Source organism: Protobothrops mucrosquamatus, unplaced genomic scaffold (genome assembly GCF_001527695.2).
Source record: "Protobothrops mucrosquamatus isolate PMUCROS unplaced genomic scaffold, P.Mucros_1.0 scaffold555, whole genome shotgun sequence".
Lineage (NCBI taxonomy): Eukaryota > Metazoa > Chordata > Lepidosauria > Squamata > Viperidae > Protobothrops > Protobothrops mucrosquamatus.
The window spans coordinates 423,407-442,754 of NW_015386858.1; the positions used below are offsets into that span (position 1 = coordinate 423,407).

The 19,348-nt window shown below is 38.0% G+C and overlaps 1 protein-coding gene across 1 annotated transcript in view; it reads right to left on the minus strand.

Moving 5' to 3' along the window:
* Window positions 1-17,512, minus strand: part of ESPL1 (extra spindle pole bodies like 1, separase) — a 42,063-nt gene extending 24,551 nt beyond the window's left edge. Inside the window, exons 1-10 of the mRNA XM_029284385.1 lie at window positions 17,432-17,512; window positions 15,549-16,664; window positions 14,933-15,037; window positions 13,668-13,788; window positions 10,344-10,474; window positions 8,808-9,001; window positions 6,064-6,306; window positions 5,313-5,457; window positions 3,548-3,692; window positions 1,849-1,988 (exon numbers count right to left, since the gene is read on the minus strand). Coding sequence (XP_029140218.1) covers window positions 1,849-1,988; window positions 3,548-3,692; window positions 5,313-5,457; window positions 6,064-6,306; window positions 8,808-9,001; window positions 10,344-10,474; window positions 13,668-13,788; window positions 14,933-15,037; window positions 15,549-16,664; window positions 17,432-17,512 — 2,421 coding nt within the window. The remainder of the gene's footprint in view (window positions 1-1,848; window positions 1,989-3,547; window positions 3,693-5,312; window positions 5,458-6,063; window positions 6,307-8,807; window positions 9,002-10,343; window positions 10,475-13,667; window positions 13,789-14,932; window positions 15,038-15,548; window positions 16,665-17,431) is intronic.
* Between the last annotated feature and the right edge of the window lie 1,836 nt (window positions 17,513-19,348).

Sequence of the window (19,348 nt, forward strand, 5' to 3'; positions counted from 1 at the left end):
GCGGGACTGACCTAGGGTGAATTTTAAATAGGGACAATTTTAAAGATTTTAATAAGACACAGCTATAAATATTTGGTTTTTAATTGGCTTTTATAGGGGAAATGTTTTATATTGTTTTAACATGCTGTGAGCCGCCCTGAGTCCCATGGGGAGAAGGGCGGCATATAAGTTAATGGAAATAAATAAATAAATAAATAATGCAGTTTGGAAATTATTACTGGAGTTGAATAATCTACTCTTCCCATTTCTCCCTGAACAGGAAACAAACCGAAGCTGCAAGCCTGATTATTCAGCCAGTGCATAAGCTTACAAAGCAAGCAAAGCATACAGTGTATTGCTGGAGACTCTCATTTCACTAAAACTGAACAAAAACTGAAACTGTCCTTTATTAACAATTTTATGGCCATTATCTTCCAAATAAAGCTGCCATAGCCATTGGTCACCAGCTGGCCATCTACTTTGCTTTCTTTCTGATTGGAAAAAAACTTTCAAACATAAACCTGGACAAAACAGAAATCGTAAAGAGAACTATCATACATACTGCGTATCATATTTTATCCCATTGCAAGAATTCATTCAAAATGCTGATTCAACGTTTTGGAAAGGTGTTCCGTTTTAAAATAAGTATGTATGATGGTACTTTCTTTGAGAAAGCTGCATCACCTACTTTTTCTATTGTTCCTGCACTGAAAATTATAGAAGAACAAGAAAAAGGAACAGTAGCAAGAAACTGGAAAACCGTAATTCTAAGCATCCGCCACTCACTTTTACAGGGCTTTAAAACCTTTATGACTAATGTTCCCACAGCATTTTTAAAAAACATGAATATACTGACAGACTACAATTTCAAAAAAACTCATGGAATGCTACAGCAATTCAAGACATTTTTATTTTAAAAAGCCTGGAGATCAAGAGGAGCTACTTAGAGATGCCACATTGCCAATTAGCATCCTTTTATGACAGCCAGTGGGTGAAAAAGTAGAGGTGGATGCTATAAATAAAACTACAGGTAATTCTTGTTTCGCAACTGCCTTGTTTGCAAATACAGTGGTAATAAACAATAGTAAAAAAATAATTTTCTGATCAATACCTGCATTTATGCCCAAATTTTTGTGCCTGACAACAACATATGCTGAAGAGTAACAAACATGTCGCTTAACGGCCATTTCGCCAAAACCAATTGGAGTTGCTTAAATGAGGACTACCTGTACTTCATTAATATACCTCACCAAACCCCTTTGTACATTTTAACTTAGTTCTTGCAACCAGCATTAACATTTCCACCACGCATACATTTGGGAAACCTGGAGAGCTTCAACTGTTCTCCTATTTATAATTCCCAGTCCTTCCCCACTGATTATGCTGGAAGGCCAGAGATTCTCCACTCCTTCACTAGCCTAGCAATTCATATCCACTCATGGTTAAAATCAATTATGCTTTTTAGAGCACCTCAATCCAATATCATTCCAACTTGGTTATTATAACTAAGCAAAATAGTTAATCTTGCTTAGAAATTTTCTACTGGCTAACACTGCATGCTTGAGAACAAAACAGGAGGTTGTTAGTTACAACAGTTGAAGGCCACTCTCTTATAATCTGATTGGGAAGAGAGTTAACATTTGTAGTTAGAAGAGCAGAAAAGATACATCACATTTGTGAGGTGCATAAACAGTTGTCATCTCTCATCTTCTCTAATTCCTGAGGCACTTTACATAGGTATCCCTGAGAGGCAAGAGAGGGTTGGAATAGGAAGGGGAAAAAAAGAAAAGAGCAAGCCTCAAGGAAGCTAAAGAAGCAAAATCAGGTTATACAAAATTCCCAGAACAGAATGCCCAGCATTTAATATACCTTCCCCATCATTCTGTATAAAGCTGCCATGATATGCAGGGATGCTGCTGTCTGCTCAATGCTCCGTACTGATGGGGTCCTGCCTTTTGATAGGAGCTGTTTCCATAAGGCCAGGGCATCATCCAAACATCTGGATTGCACTAGAAAGAAAGCAAAGGGTTAGGCAAAGACAGTTTGCAAATTTTATAGGATTATTTTAGCTCAATTCTGCCTTCAGCCTATACAGGACCCAGCCTACCTTCAAGAGTATATTATTATTAAAACATGTCCCATCTGAACAGAAGAGAAATTGTTTTGAAAGAGATTGGGTCATGTCTGATATCGATTACAATTCTATCCCCAAATTTTGGTAGTCTAAGGAGACGAAAACTTGGAACAATTACAAGACTATATTTGCTTTTTGCTAATCAAGTAATGACAAGTTAAGTGCCAGAATATGTGCATTTCTACAAACAGCCAGACCAAGCCCTACTTTTATCTTTCTGAGGAGCTCATCTGCTGCATCCTAAGCAATCTGAGAAAGAACAGGTGAAATCATTCCCTGAGCAGCATAGAACTGCTGAAGACATTTGCCTAATGTCCTCAGCTGCAAGACACAGGCAAACAAAATATATATCCACTATACACAGCTTGAAGTTCAATTATTTTGGGTTTTTTCCAACCTGTTGTCTTTCAGATGGATAAAAACACTGGGGTAGTAACAAACTCTCCTTTAATAGCCTTGTGTAAGGTAACAGGGTTAACAACTGAAGCAATGTACTTCTTAATTATGGCATGGAATGCTGTTCCTTGGCAAATGCCCTGAATCTGCAGTATCAAACACCTTTCTTTTTTTAAAAAAAAGTTGTGTTTATTTATTGTTATTGTTGCTACAAGTTGTGTGCTTTTATATTATGCTCATTTGTTTTTAATTCTTTCCAACAAAAGAACTCCTATAAAGAGCAAAAACTGAAATTAAGAAATGAAATAATTGTAATATTGTGTAAACTGGTAGAACTTGGTTATGGAGCCTTGATTTAGACTTCCTGTTTGCTATTTAAGTGTTTCCAATAGAAAATTCCCAAGCAAGATTAACTATTTTGCTTAGTTATAAAGGTTCAGAATGATATTAAATTGAAGTGCTCTAAAAAGCATCATTGATTTTAATCTTGCTAGGATATGGAAAGTTGTTGTAATTACAGTAGTTAAAAGTAACACAAACTAGAGAAATAAGAGAATGGAAAAAAAGAATTAAAGAAAAAAGAATAAAGTAAAAAGTAAAAAGAAATTTATGAAGAAGTGACTTCTAATCTTCATCACAACAAATACAAACAATTTAATAACTCTTCATACCTTATTAACTTAAAAAGTTATCTCTTGATTCAATATTTCATCCCTTATTTATAAGCAAATCCATAAAATATCAACTTTTCAATTCTGGTATCAGCAAAAAGTCCATAAAGGGTTGCCAGACTATTACAAAATAATGTCTTATCTTAACTATGAGCAAATAATAAACCAATAAGGGGATGATTCCATGTGCTCGCTTGCAGCTTGCGTGGCCTGGTTCCCAACAGGCTGCGTTCTGGGACTGGCCCTGCTTTATGACATTGTTTTCAAACTAAAATGGAAAATTGTATTTGGTAAAGTAGTCCAAGAAGACTAATGTCTTTCAATTTAGCAGTTCCCTTCAGTCCAATAGCAATATAAATATCCTCACCAGAATCTGCACATAGATTAAATGCAATGCCAAGATACAGGAACTTGTCATCATGGGATTTATCCTCATAAGTGAGATCATTGGTTTCAAAGCTCTGAAGAACTTTTGTATCAGTATTTCTGGTTCTCTGCTCTTGCTTGATACTCTGTTTGAGAGAGGAGAATTAACATTAAACAGCATATTGCAAACAGCATACTTAGTATGTAAGTAAGCCAGATAGTATGTAAGCCAGACAGTGTTCTTACTGTCCACGTTCCATTCCTCTATGTCTCTTATGCCACAATTTTAGATAAGAGAACTTCAAAACTATCTGAGAGAGATTTCGTTGAGCCCATCCTGCAATATGCATTATTTTATATGATAGCGGGGATTTCAAGTAACCACCTGTAAATGAACTCTTGAGATATATCATTTCCTACCATCAATTAATACAAAATAACAATGTAGTGGTTAGTCTGCTTTTAATGGTGGTTATTGTTATTATGGTTGGTCACACAATCAGCCAGATGTTTAAATTGGATTTGGCATTTTTATACATCTATTGAGTCCTTCCCAAGAACCTGGGATAGGCAGCTGTCATAGGTTCTCACAGCCTCCTGCTTTCTAGGCCAGCACCTGAACCCACTACACCATGGGTGTCAAACTCGCCACATCACGTGATGTGTCGCGACGTATCGAGACTCTTTTTGCATTGCCGGCAATGGGGTGGGCGTGGCTTCGGTATGATGAAACCGACCCACGGGCCGGCAGTTTGACACCCCTGCACTACACCAAAGTTATTCTTTTCATCCTTTAACAAACTTTTAGAATTTAGACCATTACTATATATATGATTTTGGTACCATAGAAACAAGTTCTTACATTGACCACTCCATTGAAACAGTTCAACGATTACAGAAGATGGAAAACAGCTCTGGGGACAGCGTATACCCCTTGCATGGAGCATGTACGTGTTACTGTAATCAACATTTCCAATCATGAAAGGTTAAGCAATGATGTAAAACATCTTTGCTGAAATCCTTCGAGAACTGTGCTAGTTTGAAAGCTAGCCAGTAAACAAGTTGCCAGGCCTTTAAATGACCTATTCTAATCTCACTGGGCTCTTTGCTTTATGATTTCTTACATTGATAGTCCTCGACCATAATTGAGCCCAGAATTATGGCCATAAGTCATGCTTGTCGTTAAGCAGGTCACCATGTGACACTGTCCAATTTTAACAATCTGCTTTGCCGGAGTTATTAAACATACACTGTGACTGTTAAGCAAACCCCTTTAGCCAATGGGTGTTTTTTGCCAGAAACCAGAAGTAAATGCCAGTTTCTGGCAAAAAGTTATAAATTGTGGCCATGTGATCGCAGGACACTGCAAAGTCATAAATGCAGTCTGGTTGCCATGCGCCCAAAATGTGATCACATGACTGTGGGGGAAAATCAAAATTTGGAAACCTGATTGTAAGTATCTCTGGGGAACTCTGAATGATCACTGACTGTAGCTGCTTCTAAAAGGTTATCACTGTTTCCTGTTATATAATGTATATTGGATTTGTATATTTTGGGATAACCTTAAATTATATTGTCACTTAATACTAGTGATATAGTGAAGTAAATATTTCTGCATTCTCATTTTTAATTAAATAAGCAAAGATTATGTTCCTTCCAGTGGCTTTCTTAGCTATTTTAGTTCCTCCTCTCTGTGGAGTACAGAATACACACAAATTAGTATTTAGCTGTTTGAGTTCTGTGCTATTTTGCTTTTAGTCACATACCTCATGCATTTTGTCCTCAACTGTGCAGATATAAAGCCAGAGTAAAGCCTGGGCCTTATCATCCTGGAGCTGTTCCTCATTCTGTGGACTCTTTGGTACATATTCTAACAACTGCAGGGCTTCATTTATAGAGTCCAGAGCAGAACTACAAGAGAGAAGACCTAAATTTAACAATCATTTCAGACATAATTACAGACAATTGCTGAGAATTTTTTTTGTAATTGGGCTCTCATATGGTCAGAAAACATAAATGATACAGTCAGAAGATTGCTTGTTCATTTCTAATTAGCTTAGCCAGCATTCTCATCAGTTCTAGATTATTATATCTAAATCATCCAATCCCTATATAAATAACTGATAAAACCCTTCTCCCTTTTTTCATTAGAGATTCAAATACTTTAGTCAGAAAGTACGGCAACAACAGCACTTAAAATATGCAAGGGTCCAGTACCCTAATTATTAGTATTTTTGAAGTGGCAACGGATCCTAACATTTATCAGTTTTGTAGCATCAGTCAGCAATCCTTTGTTAGCAAGCAAGGTTGATTCTCTCCCAACTCATCTCCAGTCCTGCACTTAAAAGTCCACAGTCCACCAGCGAAAAGACAAAACCAAGAGAAGACAGGATACGAGAAACAAGACACTGCAACTCTGGCAGTTTTTAAAACTGAGCAACACTTCAATGAAGAGGTATCCAAAGTAGGACTTAAGGTAAATTATAAAGCTATCATCAAATCATACTAAATACTCACCATTCTGTCTGTTCATTATAATCATGATAACACAGCACCTGTGCCAATTCTACTAGGATAAAAGCTCTTTCATGGACCCATTGGCTGCCTTCTGAACATATATCTAGGAGGTCACAGATCACATTGAAACGCTCTTGGCCAGTGTCAACTCGCACAGTTTTGTATGTCTTTAGTTCCTCCAACAGGACTTTCACAAGGATCTCGTCATCTAAGTGATACTCTTCAAGACCTTCCTTCAGAGTCCTATAATGAATATAGAAACCAAACGAGAATAGAAATTAGAAAAAGTGTAAAAAGCAAAGACATGCAGCTTCTGTCAACTGCAGTTACACTGCTTCACACAGCATTTTGAGGGCCTCATGTCATAAATGGGCAGGGATACTCGTTTCACTGTAAAACAGGGGTCTTCAAACTTGGCCCTTTTATGACTTGTGGATTTCAACTCCCAGAATTCCTCAGCCAACATGCCTGGCTGAGGAATTCTGGGAGTTGAAGTCCACAAGTCATAAAAGGGCCACGTTTGAAGATCCCTGCTGTAAAACTTTTTTTGTCTGTTTGGTTTGTTTTATGGATTTTTTTATAACAGTCATTCTTTTAAGATACAAGCTTTCTTCATCAAGAGAGTGCTTTAAAACTGATATTTTTCAGTATCAGTTTTTTCAACTGATAAAAACTTTCAGTTTAGGGTCCCCTCCTATAGTCACAGAAGATAGCAGTGTCTAGCCAATCTTGGCAGACTTTGAAAAAGCCAAGTAGACTTGGATCTCACTAGTACTTGGATGGAAAGCCCTCAGAGAAACATAGGGTTATAGGTTACACTGATGTTCCAGAAGTTGGCAACTACGACTCACTCTTGAACTCTTGCCTAGAGATTCATAAAGTAACAGAGACTGAGTTTGCTTCATACTCAAAAGGACAGATTCAGACACAGAGGAGGTTATGACATGGAAAATAATCCTAATGTCATACTCCTATGGTACTAATAATTAATGCTGCAATTTTCCCTTGTTTAATTTTTTAAGACAAAAGAAAAGCTTCACTCTATGACCAGGTGAATAAGCATGTGTGGATTGCGGAAAGGCAATATTTATTTATCCAATTTTGAGGTTGCCTGACTCTTTAATGATTCTGGGTGGCTACAGAAAAAAGAAAAAAAACAGTACATATAAGAAATCACTAGGAAGAAGAAGAAAACCTGGGAAGACTAGATGGTAGAAGGCAAGAAAGTAATGAAAAGAGATGATTTGCAAGTGTTGGAGAAGTAAGGGAATTCAGAGGATGTGAATACAGAAAGTGGCAAGAAAGAGGAGTCTGGAAGGGAAATGGGAAAGGCAAGAAAAAAGTGATGAAAGTCTTGGGAATCAATTGCAAGGAGGCATTTGACACGTCATTAGACCACCTGTCCCATGTTCCCACTTCTTGCTCTTTTGATACAAAAGGCAATCAGTTCTGAACATTCTATTGTTAAAAAGTAGAGGGAAGGGATCTTCTTCCACCAAACATGAATTCATTTGCATGGCTCTCTACCCACAACAAATAGAAACAATAGTCTACTCGTAAGTAGCCTTATTAAATAGCAATCCACCATAAAAATATCTGGCTAGTTAAGGCATCAAATAGCATTCTTTCCAAATTTATCTTGCCAGCTCACATTTGCCTCAATTGAAATGGCCAGTGCTGAAGGACACTGGAATCTGGGACCTTTCAAGTATAAGTTCCTCAGTCCTATGGCATTTCCATGAATAGGTTTCTTATGTCTGGATAGGCCCTGAAGGGAGAATGACTCATTCTAAAAATGCAAAACATCCCAAACATGGAATTTAAGTTTCAGATGGACTGTGCACATATATTTTGAATGTGCTGGGTTCATACATAGAACAAAACAAGGGTGTTTCTTTGGCACTCAAAAAGCTGTTATTTGTGGCAGAAATGCTTTTGGTGGGGAAAAAAAAGAGGGTGAGGGAGCCAGATATTATTTGCAACTGAAGGGAGGACGGCAATGAGAAAGTTATGGGAACAAGACAGTCAGCTGTACTATGCTGGGACATTGAAAGTGGCAGAATGGGGCTAACGAGTAGAAAGGAAGAACAGATATGAGAAGACTTGGGGCTAAGGAAGTCTGAAATATGCCATGTTGGAAAGTCAGCAGCTGAGGGGGGAGAAGGGAGGAAAAATGCTGGAAAAATTAGGAGGCAGATAAGTTAGTGGAATGTTACACTGGAAGCTACTGAAAGGAGGAGAGGAAACACATATCAGCCTTGCCCTACTTGACCTGTAAAATCACTCCAGGATCCCTCTAAGTTTTCATAAGACTGAAATCTAGAACCACCAAAACATTCCTGAGTTTTATTTCAGGAAAACATGATGGATTTGAAAAAGGTCTGCTGAATTTTCAAAACAGATTTGTTCTGGGTTTGAAAACAAAATGAATCTTGTTTTGTGCACAGCTCATGGCCAATTTTGAACGATAAAAAATCTCCCTCTTTTTGAGGGAGATGGATGGTACAGAAGTATGAAAAATAAATAAAATAAAGTATATTTTTAATTATTAAAAAGGAAAACAACAGACTCCCCGCAGAACAAAATTTTAAATGGCAAGAAGGGGAAACATCAGCCTCATTACTTTTAGTTTACTAGGATGGCAGGAAACAAAAAAATAACAATTCCTAATAAAAATATATGTAGAAACTACTCTGATATTGCCAGTTTTGAATAAGAGACCTAATCTTTAATTCATTTCTTACTTCAGCCTCAAATCATCAGCCCCATTTTTATTGGCATCCATCTTGACTTTGACCCAGGAGCAGACAGGCTCCACCACCTGTTCTGTGATCTTGTTGTGATGAGAAGCCAACCAGAGGGCTACAGTTTGAAGACCCTCCTCTAGCAAGCCCAGTTTCCTGTAGTTTTCTACTTGCAGCTTAAAGCAGTTGTGTAGCTGGAAAGAGAAAGATAAACATTCAGGGTGGCAAAGGGAGGCCCAGAAGATTAGAAGCTCCCCACATATCAAACAACTGTGAATTATAAGCCTTTGCTTAAATTGCTAAGCTGCTCTAGGAGTTCAACGCTCAATGAAATGGGATTGGGATGTCAGGTAGAGGTAGCTATCCCATTTTTTATGTATTTATTTGGTAAATTTACATAACTGACCATCTCACATGCATGATTCTGAGCAGTGCACAGTTAACATAAAATCACAATAAAACAAAACAATTAAAATCATAATAAAAATCATTTAGCCATACTAAAAACAATAAAAAATTAAGAATTAAGGAATTTCAAGCTCTTTATGGTGATTAGACTTTAAGCAACCATGTCAGACAGTTCCTGTCTTGACCAAAAGATCTTTGGATACTACTGTATGAGTTAAATCACTGAATTCCAGGCAAGCCAACAAATCCAAATGTAAGAGTGAAGGGAATGACTAGATATAGGTATAATGTAATGGCAGACCCATGAAATTAGTTTTGTAAAATTGCATAGTCCAGGGAAATGAAATCAAGAAAATTATCCAGGAAAGTAATGGACAATGTATTGAAGAGGGATATGGTTAACCAAACTGATTATGACTGGCAAATAATCAGAGGCCTCCTAGAAGCATTTTATCTCAGTACAGGTAGCCCTCAATTTACGATCATTCATTTAACAATGGTTTGAAGTTACAACAGCCTCAGAAAAAGTGAGGGGTGATGGGTCCTCAACATTACAACTGCTGCTCCACCCCCACAATCACATGATCACAATTCCGTTGCTTGGCATCCGACTCATATTTACAACAGTTGCAGTTGTGGTCATGTGATTCCAGTTTGTAACTTTCTCAGTCAGCTTCCAACAAGCAAAATCATTTGAGAAAGCTGGATTTGCTTAGCGACCGGTGATTATTCACTTAACAACCACAGTAAAAATGGTTTTAAAACTTGTGTTTGTTAGCCATATAAATATAGAGTTATATATTTAAGATAAAATTAAAAATTATCTAAATAAATTAATTTGAATTTGTTTGGAATATGCAGGGATAGGGATATGACTTACATTTTAAGTAAACAACCACAGGTTCTGTCTAGAAAAGAGTGATTTGCTAAAACCCTTCACTAAGTTGAAAACCTAGGCTTCATTTCATTAGTAAAATAATAGGCTTAAGACCTTGGTCATATAAAATTAGAGCCTGTCTCAAAAATAACAAATCAACAGTCTTATTTCATAAGGTAGTTCCTGTGCCCCACACACCACTCTCATTTCATGCTATAACCTTCATTCAGACTATAAGGATACTTAATTACCTTTTCTGTGGGCAAGTCTGTACATTTGGCCTTTTTGACTAGCCATCCACAGAATTGCCCCATTATGGAGTTAGATTCTACATACATCTTATGAGAATAGAATCTATAGGCCAATCGGGATACACAGTATGCTGTAAGAAGAACAAAAAAAAAACATTTGTAAGCCATCCATAATGATTAATAAATCTACTTTAGCTAGTATTTCCTGAAAGAAACTTGTAATAAACCTCATTAAACAAACAATAAGTTGTTTCCAGTTTCCTGAGTGAAAATAAGATTTGTATGAAAGCAATATATCGATTTAACCAAGAAAAGAACATTTGTTCTTTCTGAGAAGGTTCATATATCATGCTAAGCCACAGATAGATCTCAAGCAGTTTCTAAATGAATAAATCAAGTAATCTATATTCACTCCTGAGAGTGGCGATCTATTTTGGTAATCTAAACTGCCATTCAAAAGTGATTATCTAAATCAGAGGAAGCCTCTCATGATACGTGGCAGGAACTCTAAAGCAGCATCTAAAAACTATAGCACACAATCAAAATTTGGAAAAAACCAAAACACCAAAAAAGAAAAAAGGAAACAGACCACCTATACCAGGGGTAGGCAACCTTGGCTCTTTTATGACTCATGGACTTCAACTCCCAGAATTCCTGAGCCAGCATAGCTGGCTCAGGAATTCTGGGAGTTGAAGTCCATGAGTCATAAAAGAGCCAAGGTTGCCTACCCCTGACCTATACAGATAGTCCTCAACTTACAACCAGTTGTTCAGTGACTGTTCGAAGTTACAATGACACAAAAAAGTGACATGATCATTTTTCAGTTACGACCATTGCAACATTCCCCTGGTCACATGATCAAAATTCAGGCGCTTGGCAACTGGCATGTATTTATGACAGTTGCACTGTCCCAGGGCATGTGATCAGTATTTGTAACTTTCCCAGCTGGCTTCTGACAAGCAAAGTCAATGGGGGAAGCCAGATTCGCTTAACGACCGCATGATTCACCTAGCAACTGCAGTGATTCGCTTAACAAGTGTGGCAAAGGGTCATAAAATGGAGCAAAACTCACTTATCAACTGTCTTGCTTAGCAATAAAAATGTTGGGCTTAATTGTGGTGTTAAGCCAAGGAGTACCTGTATAACATCTTCCAATAAAATGGATACCCACAGAACTTTATCAAAAATTTTTTGACCACTCAACCCACTACAACACAACCAAAACCAGCTATGAAAAGGATAATGCTGCTACGCTAGTAGTCAAGTTACAAACATTACTTTGGCGACCATTCGAAGTTACAATGACGCTAAACTAAGAGTCTTTTTAACCAGTCATTTAAGTCCAAGCTATTTCAGCACCTCTGCAATCAAATGAATAAAATTCGGTAGCCTGGCAACAGCTCACACTTATGACCAGTTGCAGCATCCCACACATGACCTTCCCTGCCAGCCTCCTTCAAGCAAAATCAGCGGGAAGGCAGCAAGATTGCAAGCTTCTGGGGTCTCTCTTCTCCCCTCGCCCACTGGTCTTTCTTTACTTGCATGCACCATACTCTTCTTCTTCCGCCTTTCACTCACATAAACTTTGCACTTTACATGTACCCTGCACCCTCTTTCCGCAGCCTCCCTACAAATGACTGCATGCATGTACCCCACCCTCTTTCTACAGCCTCTCTGCCATTGCACACATGGATGTACCTTAATGCCCTGGCCTTTCTGAGTTTCTGCCATGCCAAGAACGTCCTCCTCCCAACTAGTACCCAGCCTGCACAGGCCTTTCAGGAGCTCCCCTTCACCCACTGCAGCGCCCCCATATTCCTTTCCTGGGACTTCCTCTGCTTTCCCACTTATCAACCTGCACATCCTGGGTTGCAACTGAGACTGTCTGGATTGCCTTCACTAAATGATGTGGTCATGCGCTGTTGTGCTTTGCAGCTGCACTGCTTAGCAATGGCAATCCAGGTCCCAATTGCAGTTATAACTCGACTACTATCTGTACATCAAAAACATCTCAGAAACAACCAATGGGCTATTATAACCATAAGGCATCATATAAACCAACTGTAGATAGTACTCACTTAACGACCGTATGAAATTATGTTAGATCCCCAAAAGTTATGAACTGTCCTCAAAGTTGCAACTGCTGCACACACACAGCAATAGACAGCCATCAATAAAAGCCATTACATAGTAATAAACCACATTTGTACACCATTCAAAGAGAATAAAAAAGCCAGAAAAAAAACAAAAAGACTAGAAACACATAGTCTCTAGCAGGGCTTTTTTTCTCATAGAACGCTCAGAACGGAGTTCCGGCACCTTTTTTTGGATGGAACCTTGTAGGGTAGGCAAGGCGGGTTGTATAACGTGTGTGAGTTCCGACACCTTTTTTTTTTTTTCCTTCAAAAAAAGCACTGGTCTCTAGCAACCAATATCCAGATAAGCAGAGATTAATCACCAAACAATCGAACAGAAAACATACCCTAATCAAGAAATTATCAAGGAGAAAATTATACACCCATTGGCACTGGCAAGACAAGTTGCTGTATATAAACAGAGAACAAACACCAAACTCACTGGCACGGACCAAGTTGGATAATGAAACATCTGCAAACAACCTACTTAGAGAACACCAAGGACTCCACAGTTAATATAGTAAAATGAATATTCAAATTATTGTGCCTCTTCCTTCCTCCCCTATGATGTACCAAGCTAGGAGCCATTTTCTTTTGGTGGGAAGGGTAAAATTCTCAACTGTTTTTTTGTTTTAGTAATAGACTAAAGTGGTATTAAACTGTTACTTGTGACTACCAAAACTGGCCCTGAAAACAGTTCACATAATGAATATGATTATTTATTAATAGTTATACTGTAGCCTGTGCATGAACTATAAATCACTGACTGACCAACTCAAGATGCTGTTCACCTTAAACAGTAATGTATACAGTTCTCTAAGAATCTAGATTGCTTACTATTATTTGTTTGCAAGGAGACAAGAGCATAAAATTAAGAGCTGAGGTATGTTGGTAGGGATGTATGTTGGCAGGGAGCTAAGGGCTTGCATTTTGTGATGAAATATTGTAAGTTTGGGGGAGAGAGAATAAAATATGTTTCCTAGTTACAGCACCTATCCTGTTATGCTATAATCATTCTTATAATTATTAATGAAGTAATCAGGGCAACATGTAATTGAAAAAAACTTAATTTAGAACACTTTATTATTTTCTCTTTATAGCTGCCAAAAGAGCAATACAACGCCCTATCTACTGTATCTGCCTTTTTACTGACAACTGGGAATATAAGCAACCTATTCTGAACACCAACCTGAGAGATCCAGATATTCGGCCTGCTCTGCCTTAGGGAGTCCTTCCAGCATTTCTAGCATCTGGGTAGCAATCCTTTGAAAAGATGCCAATAACTGTGGCAGCCCACAAAAATCCAACCCCTGTGAGGAAATACAGAAGTTTTAGGACGAGAAACAAGAATAAAACTTCCAAAACTAAAGCGACACTGTGCAGAACATTTATGACAGACTGTAGACTGCCATCTCAATTATATTTGTAATCAGTACTCAGAGTACCCAAGGCCAGTTAGCGGAATCAAATGTAAATTTTAACCTGAACTCTATTATTATTATAAAATAAAAAAGGGAGGAGGAGGAGGAGGAGGAAAAGAGAAGAAAAACATGTTAGTTAACACTGTAACTTCTTGCGTATGCTATGATTAGGACACTATGAGTATGTAATAGATTTAGACTTTCCTCCTTTCACTCTTAGACCAATTCCATTGTTTTTATTCTGTTGTTACAGCGTTATATTTACTCAGATATAAACACAGACACTCTAATGATTATGAGTGCTAGTTTCTTGCCAAAGGGAGTGTGAACAAATGTAATAAGGTAATTAAATAAATACAGAATCTGTTGTTTTCAGATAATGTAACAAATACCATTTGAAAAGAGCTGAATCAGGCAGATTAGGGTAGAAGAAAATCATTTTTAAAGGGGGGAGGCCAGCGGTCACAATATGTATACCATTGTCATTAATTTTTAATTGGAAACACAGAACTCCATTTGCCACATCAAAATGGGAACATTAGATGTTACCCAAGAACACACACTGTTAAATGAATACTGCTGGGCAGACAGCAGGTTCCTGCCAGCAAACCTATCCCAAAATTGCTCATTCTTTCAAATCCAAAACTGCAAATTGCAGAAAAATCTGAAGAATATTTCAACACATGTTAATTAAATATACTTAAAGTCTATTTGCAGTCAAAGATCCTGTTTTACCAGGATCTACTGTGAACACAACAGAAAGCCTTGCTGCCCATCAGATAAGGTAGAGAATAAAAAAGGCAATGCAGGCACTATTTTTGTCTCTACTCTGAGCTTGCACGAAAAGAAACACATACTGTACCTTTTTTTTTGCACTATATTAGCCCATTTGGTGGCTTTGTAGAGTCATGCTCTATTTTTTCTATGCAAAGATATTTTGCCCAAAGGTGAAAAACCCACCCTTGCTGTCCCAGGCTGGAAATTTGCTATTCAAGATTTCACTAGACCAAGGCAACTCCTAAATTTCCCTTACCGGAAGCATCTGAAAAGAATCATACACCACAGTTGTGTATAATTGGAAATAATGATACAGTAGTTTCACCAGAACTTGTTGCTGTTTCACATTGTCTTTTGGAACCTGTGGAGGTAAAAGGAAATGAAAAAGACAATTCATATTTTAATTAGCAGAAAGCCCCCATCCAGAAATATTATATGAAATAAAAAAAACCTGGTATTTACTGGACTTCCTGATCTTTTAATCCAGAAAAAAGTACTGGTCACTGCTTTATTTCCCATTCTTCCCTGTTTTTGCCCAGTATGATATTTAGATGACAATTGGGAAATTATGTCTTTTTGAAAAAAAGCTTATGAATGAGGAATGCAGTTATGAGTGAATCTCAGATGTGTACATAAACAGCAATAGGCTGTTTTTAAAGCTAACTTTCTAGACCTCAAGACAGATTAATAAGGTGACAGCATTTTCTCCTCTCCATCACTACACCTGTAGCCTAGAGAAGCATTCCAGATGGATCCATTCCAAAACAAAGCCATTTTGAAAAATTGGTTTTTTTTAATCTAAATCACATAAATTTGCAAGAGACATCCAGCATGAATTTCAACCAAAATAATTAAAAAACAGCTTTACTTACCATATTTAACAGCTTGCAGAGCAGCCTGAAATAACTTTCCATGAATGTAGAAACCTCCAGGATATCATGCAAATGAAAAATCTTCTGTTTATCTTTCTTTGCATGTTCATATAAAGGAGTTACAAGCAACTGGCCACTTTCAGCCAGCACTTTAAGGAGGGGTTCTTGAGCATCCATAGAACAGTTTAGAACTTCTGCTGCTTGGTTGAAGAAAGGGCCTACAGGACTTTTGGCAACTAACAGTGCTTTATTCAGTTCAACACCAGCCAAGAGAATGTCTAAAGTGAGTCTTAAGCAATGGGACTCGTTGCTGGATTTTCTCAAGAAGCTTTTAGACTGCTGAATAACTTCTTTGCTCTGTCTGAAGCAGCCAGTTTTGCAGAGGTAACGTACTCTTACCACCATAAGCTCAAAGATACAGAGGCAGTCCTGGAAGGGCAAAGGCTCACTTACACCATTCTTTTCCAAAATGGCTGCCACCAAGAGATGAAAAAGCTGCTCGTTGAGAAAGCTGGCTTCTTCCTTCTTCAGAGGGCTGTACCGGGCTACAAAAGAAACAGCGGCAGCTGCAGCATGCCGGGCCACTATGGAAGTTAAGAATGGAGGTTCTAGGAGCAAAATATTAGGAGAATGATGCTCCAGGAGCAGTAAAAACCGCACTGCTTGTAGCTGGGTGGAGAGTGCAAGCTTAAACTCAGCAGGCATTTTTTCCATTTTGGCTATGGCATCTGTGGTCATCCACAGCACACTAAATGCACTTTTGGCAATAGAGGTATAGTCATCAACAGGCACTTGGGGAGGCTGGTGCTTCAACAGATCCGCATAGAGAAGATCAGCAAACCTCAGGCAAGTATCAGATGGGCCTTGAGCAGCCACTCCCCGCAGTAAGTGATAGAGTAGCCTTTCCAAATAGAGAGGAACATATTGAAGTCTTGCAGATACGTAGCCTTGATAAGCCATGTCAGCTAGGGCCTGGAGGCTTTTTAAATGATCAGGGCAGTCCAAGCTTTCTCCAAACTGGTAGATGCAAGCCCGAAGGATCCGATCACATGCTGTTGTTTGCATGGAAGCTTCGTTTGGACAGTCTGCATTTTTAGGCCCAAATATGAGGCATTCCTGTAATTAAAATACATCTAATACAGCAACCTTCTTTAAGAAAAAGAAAAAACAATCATCCAGAGCATTTTTTCTACCTTGGTGCTCTCCACATGTCCGCCTATTATTCAGCAAAACCTATAGCATGTAAGGCAGGAATGGGAAGCTTACAGATCTCCAGTTATACAACCACCACCATTCCCATACAATGCTTATGTTCACTGAAAACCCTGGGAATTGCCAACAACCATACACCCCAGCTGAAGGAAAGATTAACATCCTACAGTCCAATTTCTTACTCCTGGCCTACAAAATTTACTCAAGATGTCTATTTCCAGCAGTGTTGATCAAGCAGTTTGTAAGAAGCCTGCAAAAAAACTAATAATTGATGCTCACAGATAGGAGTAATTTTTATTACAAGGAAAGCAATGCAGTACAATGCTAATAACAGCAACAATATAGCAATCAATATAAAATGTAAAAGAAGTCTATACTGTATAAAGGAAAAATAAATATTTCCTAAAAGTCCTTTGAACTGTTTTAAGGCCTTCTAAAATTTCAAGCAATCTCTAGATGTAATTGAAGAAACAGTCCATTCCAGAAGGCAGGATACAAGATTTCTGAGTCCACAGTGAATAAAATTCAAAATGTTTTAAGACTATTATAAGCATAATTAAATACAATACAATAAAATTTAGTTATTATTAACAGGCATTTGAGATCTGCCATCCTTGAATGCATTTAATCTTTTTTTTTTAAGTCATTGGATAGCAACGCAGATTTCTTACCTTCAGCAGTGACAATAAAGTCAGAGTTTCTTGCGGAGTATTAGTCTGTGCCACAAAATCCACATTTTTGAGGAACTTCATTTTGCATGCCTGAAAAAAGAAGAAAATATGTATATACTGTTGAAAGAAAAGTCTTCATCAGAGTCCAGTCCAAGCTGGGAATAATCAAAATGGAGACAGCTTTAGAAAGAAGGTTGTAGTTATTGAAGAGGAGAGCCAGACGGAAAGATGGCTCTGGAAAAACTGACCACATGTAGTAGAGAATAGTGGGTTTTTATGCCTTCTTGAGCTTTTATTTGGCCTTCTTGAGCTTTTATTTGGAGTTGTTCCTGTGGCATGAACTTTGACCTGGGTCTGAGTGTGCCTTTCTGGTATTCTGATGGTGGTGGGTTAATCCTATTATGTCCCAAAGGTTATATCCTGCTTCCCTGGGGCTGTGGCTGATGACTGTTGGATTTTTTGGTGTGAGGGATTGTTGATTCTAGGGATCTTTCTTTCTAATCCCAGCTTCCTGACTCCAATCTTTCTGACAAGATTATCACATCTGCATTTCTGCAGCCCTGGTTTCTGTCTGGGGCAGAGACTTGGGGGGGGGGTTGGTTTCTGCCTTTAAAATCCTTAGGGGAAATATATTCTGCCTTTTTAATATTTCCCAAAATATTTCTTTCTCTACATTCTTCCCACAATACATTTAGCCCATAGACTAAGCCTCATTGGGCCTCTCAGTGCTTCTCTATACCTCCTATCTGTACCTTATCACAATTTACAGTAGCTAGAATTTTTCTGTGTTATATCTTTTCCTATCAGGCCATACCAGCAAGCTCAACTCTAATACCCACAACTGTATTAGACGTTCAGATTGAGCTTTTTACTATGGAATTCACTAGGTGACTTAAGGCCAGTCAATCTTTTTCAGCCTGGGCTGTCTGGGTTACTGAAGAAGGAGTAAAAAAACAGAGTATCTCCCTCTCTGGTAGTTAATTCATAAGTCATAAAAACCTGTGCAAGTCAAAAACATAAAAATCTGACAAGACACATTCCCATTTCTGGTTCCCTTCCCATAGATTTTCTACTTATTCTCACTTATTAACTTACTTCCCACCTGAACCTCTAGGAGACAACCTGGAATGAGGGACAGTTTAAAGTGAAAATATTATACAATTTGAACACTTGGAAAAACTTTAGATTATGGAGATATAGTAAAACTATACTTGTGATATTCCATTGTCATGCCACACTTTTGTAAAAAGCTGCAAACATATCAATTTAAGCTTATCTCACACCGTTGATGCATTTTCTTTTGTCCCATTTCGTTCAATATACTGCTATTAAGCCATATTCAGAACTCACAAAGTGATTGACTTATCTCACTATGTATGGAATCTTATCAATATTGCATTTTCTTCCACTGTCACTCTGGACTCCCCCCCCTAGATTGCAAACCACATGAGGCATTTTAGCAAAGTATCATTCAATCAGTTATTTCCAAATGTACAAATTGAGCCACCATCCCTTATTAGCGCTATAAGATAAACCTGTCCAGAAAAATCAACTCACAGGAAGGCTAAAACTACTGTATTGAGATAACAACAGGTTGTGGCAAGTCTGATTATGCTGTATCACCACCTCCTCCTAATTTACTGAATCGGGGAGTTGTCTTCTCACTCCACTTCCAAATGTTATCTTATGGTAGATGCTCCAAACCCCTTAGTCTTCACAAAAAAGCCTATCTCTGTCAAAAGCTATCTTATTCTGCAATGTATCCTGCCAAAAGGGCTATTACACATGATTAATGCATACAACACACAAGCCCAATATACCACAAAAAGTGAGGAGTTAACTCATAGAACATCTATTTTATGAATAGTCTCAGAAAGCTCACTTAAAGACATTTTCTCTCCATATGCAAAACTTGTC